At 44.9% G+C, this 6,638-nt stretch overlaps 1 protein-coding gene across 1 annotated transcript; it reads right to left on the bottom strand.

Annotated features, from left to right (window-relative positions):
* Positions 1–376: 376 nt before the first annotated feature.
* Positions 377–589, bottom strand: LOC118476913 (uncharacterized). Its single transcript, XM_035967281.1, has one exon. The coding sequence runs from the start codon at positions 587–589 to the stop codon at positions 377–379; it is 213 nt and encodes a 70-aa protein (XP_035823174.1).
* Between the last annotated feature and the right edge of the window lie 6,049 nt (positions 590–6,638).

The raw sequence follows: 6,638 nt of genomic DNA, 5'->3' as shown, positions 1-6,638 counted from the left end.
ATATAAAATAATACCACAACCTAGCATATTAGGTGAACTTTTAGAATCCCTAAAAGAGAGATCCTGGAGGATGGGGGAGGAGCTTGTAGTGTAAGAACACAGGGCAAGATCAACTGAAAGTAAGGAATTAATTAGTTACGCTAGTGCTCTGCTCTCATTGTGATGTGGCTCTTCTCAACCAGCGCTATATATACAACAACATGTGTGGTGGTGAACTGTCCATTTCAATCCAAGGGACTCCGATCCGATCCGAGGATTACAAGCAAAGCAAGAAAGCAGGAATAGCACAAAACAATTCTCACTCGGAGCTACATAACGTTCACCCTTTCTTGGGCATGGAGAAGAACACGCACATGCTGAGCCCGCCACTGCCGCTCTATTCGGCGGCTTTCTTGGGCGCCGGAGCAGCGACGACAACGGGGGGCTTGCTCTTGCTCCCCACCTTGTTCAGGATGGGGTTTGTCTCCAGCAGCTGCTCCTCCCTGTACAACGCGCCGAAGATGGTGTCGAACAAGCCCTTCTGCTCCCGCTTCCCCGCCGCAGGGACGTGCGCCGTGGAGTGACAGCGTGCACGGCGGCCCACGCTCATCGTCCTAGACAACGACCATGCCACAGTTGGCGCGACCGTGCCAAAGCCGGAATGCTGCAGCTCCAGCACCGCTACCGCGTCCGACGATGACAATATCATTTTCGTCGTCGCGTGAGATCCAATCCGGATAGGGGTCTGAGCGCCCCGATCTAGGTCCAGTCGAGTGCGGACCAGTGCGAATGGTAGGGGTGGAGTGAATGCTGGGGGTCGAGGGCGAGGACGATGGAATCCGAAGTCGAGGTCATCCTCCTTCAGGCTCTTTGTCTAGGCCACCTTGTTGTCGTTGCCGTTAGAAGAGGACGCCTCCATGAGCACGGTGTAGAGGGGAGGGGAGATGGCCGGGAGAGGCGAAGATGCGGGCCCACGTGCAAGCGAGCAGGGGGATCTCGCGGGCAGGCGGCGCGGACGTCATTTCCGGAGGACGGGCGCGTAGTGATGTGCGGGGGCGGGGGCACGACGCACCCTGTGGACGCCCACGTTAGCGTCTTATAGAGTAGTAGAGATTATAAACATGATTGCTGGCAAAGTGATATAATGAGGAGCGAGCATGAGTGATATACTGAGGAAGCAGTACTATCATCATTGTCCTTACTCGTTACTCACACGTCCTTAGTAGAGTAGCCTTGTTATTCTATATCTCTTTTTTTGCAAAGTGAGTAGCCTTGTTATTTTTTGGTTAGTGGTAGAGTGTGTTTGACTCTATCTGCATGTATGTGTGACTGTTAGTTGAATTATGCTTGTTTCAGTAAGCATCTATGTTCTTTTTGTAGTAGTCTGACCACAATGACAGATATATTTCAGGGTTGAAACCATCACGATATACACAAAATGGCAGCCAGCCTTTGTCGTTCATCCGATGTTTTCTTTCTCGAGGGTACGCCAAGGAGCTTGCACATACCCGCATCAGATGAATTTTATATAGTTATCTTTCATGAACGTATACTAAGACATCCTAAATGTGATGCACTGTCACCTATGCTATGCTTTGTCTAACAATACAACCCCACATTCCATTTTTCAATTGAGACAACGTTTTGCAGCATGTGTGGATTCTACACAGCTAATAATTTGCATAAGTTACTAAATAGGAACTCGACCATGAACAATTAATCCGAGTGCTACGTTAACCCTTCTATCAAGAAACAAGTAGAACCACAAAAAGAACATTCACAACTAAAATGCAATCTAGATAGACGGGGCTGCTAGAAACCAGTGAGCAAAATGAAAACCTCATTGGTAAACTCTACATCGCGTCTAAAATTAGGCCAAATAAAATAGGGAGATACACTAACCAGGCTGCACACAAGTGTTGCACTTTGTTCCAAGATATTCTAAACAAAAAGAACCACCAAGTGAACTAAAATGATTAGACAAGAACAAAAGAGATACTACGCTTGGAAAGAAAATGGTACCTAGCCAACTGTGCTGCATCCGCTCCATGACGTTGCACGTGGACCTCGACGTCGTTGGAGCAAATGTCACACCCGTTTCCAAGGGCAGAGCCGGGTGCATAGCATATGTGTGCCAGGATCTATTTCCACACATATGTTGACGTCACAAGTGTAATAAATCAAAAGAACAATGCATAAGAGCGTAAATAACGATTATATTAACATATTACACTTCGAACAGACATAATGTCTTAACCTTTATTCATCAAAGAGCAGCGAACATGGACATCCATCCACAGGAAGATGACCGGGGGTATCACTAGACTAGCATCCATGGAGTTCAACATCATATCTTCATCTGCAAACTTCTGATCAAAATTAAGCAAGGGTGAGCTCACTTATGGTCGGGGCTCAGCAAGTGGGGGAAAAACTAATGCAGGTTTAACAAGGTGAGGCTAAGGTTGAGCAGTAAGCATTTTAGTTGGTCAACATTTTATTAACAACACTTGTCTTACTAATAAGTGTGAATCCCAAGTATTCCCATTAAACAAAGGTATAAGAGTATATCAAAAACACTTAAGTGAAACCACTTAAGCAAACCATTGGTAGATCATCGGATCTCGATTTATTTCCATCTTCAAGTTCAATTATCATGTGAGGAGTCCACGCTGCTCATAACCGTGAGCACGGCTGATATATCAGTTTTACACTCTGCAGAGGTGGGACATCTTTACCCATGAGTCGTGATTCCCTTCTTGCCTAGGTTAGCTAGACCCGTATTCACTTCCAAGGTGAATGGTCAGGGTCTCACTACGAGGCTTCTCCCTAGAGTCCTCATTACACAAATGTTGGAAATGATCAACTGCATAAGGTACACCTACCGTAACTGTTGGGGGCTTGTTCTCAAATGCTATAGTTTAAGAACAAGGCAACATAAAAATGTCAAAGGTTAAAACCCTTCGTCCTTCGAAGCATTATTTCCCTTAGGATATAATGACTTTCGGACGAAGGTTATGAAGGACGCGCCTTCATAATCATAGCATATAATAACGAAGGAATACTTAAATGAAATATAAAGAATGACATAAACAATTGTATTATCATCAACTCACTTTTATATTAATATTATGGAAAAATAGAAATAATTTCAGATTACAAGTGTACCTTCGACTCGGGAAGAGATAAAAGTACAAGTGTGATGCAAAAGCGTATGACAAGTCAGCATGAACAGTACGGGAGTACTGTTCAACTATTTATAGGCGTGGGACGCAGCCCATGTAAAATTACACCCATGTCCTTTACATTTGGTAGTAATTCTATAGTAATCCACTGAGGTCCAAATAGCCTTTTCATCTTTAAGTCGGTTTCTTTTTCTGCCACCATGCCGAAGCTTTCCTGTTCACAGCTTCGGTGCTGTATCAACCTTCGTATCCTTTGAGCTTCTCCCTCTGTGATACCGATTCGAGTCCGAAGATACCTGTTTGCACATTATACTCCAGAAACACTGTTAAATCATGTTTTTGAGGACCTTCGGAAGCCGAAGGCCCCCAACAGTAGCCCCTCGCAATATTAATTTGTTAGAATAATAAATTTAGATTGCGACATGGACGAAGGCCTTAAGCCGAAGGTCCGAAAAAACACCTTCCCTTTGCTAGAATAGCAACGTTCACTGACAAGCGGGGTCTTTCAATTTTTTACGCACTGGGCGTATAAATAAGAGCATACCGCGAACTCATTTGGCACGCTCTCTTGCCATCTGCTCCCCGCTCACTCAATTTTTGACTCTTGCGCACCAAGATTTGCTCAGCTTTTAAGTTTTGAAGCTTCGGCGTTGAAAACAGTTTTTTAGCGTCTCCGAAGATGTCTAAAGATAAGAAGGCTGCTCCCGAGATGAAGCTGAGTCTTTCTGAGGAGAAGAACCTGGGATTTCTTATAGCAATGTCGAAGACTAATACAGAAAAAATCACCAAAGAGATTTTAGAAGGTTTGTCTGAAGATACTGGTGACAGCGACAGCTATGATGTAGATAGCGGTGGTGAAGACTCCGAAGATCGACCTTGGAGACCAAGCCATTCGGTTTTCAGCAAATCAAGTATCAAGGAAAATCATCTTGTCAGCATGAGAGGAAGATATTTCCGGGACTTATCCATTGTGAGAGCTGACGAAGGAGAAAAGACTTGTCCATCCCCTGAGGAAAATGAAGTCGTAGTATTCCGAAGCTTTTTGAAGGCTGGGCTACGATTTCCCCTGAGCAGCTTTGTCGTGGAGGTGCTGAAAATATTTGAAGTCTATCTTCACCAACTTACCCCCGAAGCAATCATAAGGCTGAATATCTTCGTGTGGGCTGTGAGAAGCCAAGGCCTAGAACCTGATGCGAAAAGTTTCTGCAATATACACGAGTTGTTATACGAGACAAAACCCTAGGGTAAGGAACAATATCACAATAATTTCGGCTGTTATAGTTTCGTCTCTCGGTCTGGGTCAAGCTGCCCCGTGCCAACCTTTCGGAAGAGATGGCCCGGCGACTGGATGACGGAATGGTTTTATGTGAAGAATGATCTGAAAACACGGGAAGACATTAAAGGTATAATTATGCGCCCTATTTGGCAAAGCTTCGGCCTGCGGAGGCCGAAGGTTGAAATAAACGAAGCCGCCGAGGAATGCCAGAGAGCCTTCAGAGTTATCTGTTCTTTTATTGGAACAAGAGATTTGGTCCAGGAGCATATTGCCTTCAGAGTATGGCCGCTCGCGGAAAAATGGGAAATGCCGCAAGAGACCATAAAAGAAGCTGACGAAGGAGGACTTGTCAGGCTGAAGTATACTTTCAAGTTCGGAGATAAATTCGTTGAGCCAGATGATGACTGGCTAAAAAGCATTGAAAATTTAAGTGATGAGCTACTTGGGGCTTACTCGAAGGCCGAAGATACTGCGCTGTCAGCAGCCTTCGGAGGCCGAAAGAAGAAAAGACTGAACCGGGTGTTTGACGCAATTGGGTTTGTCTACCCTGATTATCGTTATCCCATTCGAGGGCAGAAAAGAAAAGGCACAACCTCTGCGAAAGAAGAAGCTGCAGCTGCTCCTAGTGAGCCAGCACCGGAAAGAAAAAGGATAAAGGTCCTCACACATCGGCCACGCTATATTGAACCAGCTTCGGTGCCTGAGTACACCGGAGAGACTCCTTCGGCCACCGAAGCTGAAGAGTCAACCAAGCCAACCTTGCTGCCAGAAGTCGCAGAAATGGCCGAAGCTACAACAAGAATAGAATTGAAAGAACCAAAGGTTTTGCTACTAGAAGGCAAAGAGATGGCTGAAGCGCCATTGACAGAAAAATGGAAAAAACAAAAGGATCCGCTGAGGGATCAAAAATATCAGAAGTTTTAAGTCCTTCAGCAAATGTTGAATCAATAAAAAACCAAAAAGGCCCAGCGGTGACCCCAAAAAGAAAAAGAATGGTCACTGTGCTAGATGTTTTGGAGATAATTGAGTCCTCGAACTCGACTCCGAAACAGACTGCTGAAACATCCAAAGCAGAAACTAAAGTCCTCGATGCTGAAGCTCCGAAGCAACAGGCTGAGACCGAAGCTGGGCCTTCAAAGCCCACGACAGAAGAAAAAATATCAGAGCCAATTCCGGTTGAAGAAATCAGTGCTGTTGACCCCGAAGCATCCCCCACAACCCCTGACTATATTGTTCGACATGCTTCGGGGAAGAAGTTATCTGAAAAAGAAAAACAAGAGGCCCAGGTCTATGCCCAAAAACTGAAATATCCAAAGGGGGCGTTGATATTCAACGGTAGTGGAGAAGAAGACTTCTTGTATTGTCTCCCTGACAGCAAGGAGATTTCTGTCTGTCGGGAGATGAGCAAGAGCTTCGGATTCCCAACACTAGAAGACGGGCTCTCGGTGCTGTCGAAAAACGAGCTGGCCGACAGTTTGGCGTATAATAGCTTAAAGGTACAAAAAATGAAGTCTTTGTGTTTCTTCTCGAAACTAAAATTTTTCATTTGCTCAAACTTATTGACACACATTTATTTTTGTTTGCAGGGCCTTATACTTAGCAATGCCCTCAGGGCCCAAAAAGATGCCGAAGATGAAGGGTGTGTTATGGCCCTGAGCAACCTTCGTTCCGAAGTTATTGAACTACGGAACGAAGGTCTCGAAAAAGATAAAATATTGTATTCCTTGATAAATAAAATAAAAGAAGGCGAAGCTGTTTTTAGAGGTCAAGCCGAAGCTCAGAAGCGTGAAATTGAAGATCTTCGTAAACAACTAGCCAGAGCTAAAGAGGAATGCATACTTGAAGAAACGAGACGAGAACTTAGCGACCAATGGGCAAATCATTTAGAAGAAACTGTCAAAGAGCTTCGTTCGTCCAAGAAAAAATGCTATGACAAATCTATGGAGTGTGTTAAGAAAATAAAAACTAGCTTCGCCAGCGTTGGCGCATTCTCGCGCGAAGAAAACTTTATAAGAGGCAACCCCGAAGGTCCCCTCGAATGGATCAATCACGAGGCGGAGGCCTTTGAAGAAATTTTAAATAGCCGCGGAGACATCTGCGCTTTTTCAGGTGCCAGAGGGATTGCCACCATTTTGGAGGGAAAAGGCTGCGAACATGTAAAGATTTTATCGCAATCCGAAGCCACCTTGTCCGTTGAAGAT

This window comes from Zea mays, chromosome 4 (genome assembly GCF_902167145.1).
Source record: "Zea mays cultivar B73 chromosome 4, Zm-B73-REFERENCE-NAM-5.0, whole genome shotgun sequence".
NCBI lineage: Eukaryota > Viridiplantae > Streptophyta > Magnoliopsida > Poales > Poaceae > Zea > Zea mays.
Note: the sequence above shows the minus strand (reverse complement) of the source record. Positions and strands in the feature narration are given on the sequence as shown.

Bases quoted from the DNA above. Each gene is read 5' to 3' on its own strand.
- LOC118476913 (XM_035967281.1), bottom strand. From the start codon at position 589: ATGAGCGTGGGCCGCCGTGCACGCTGTCACTCCACGGCGCACGTCCCT.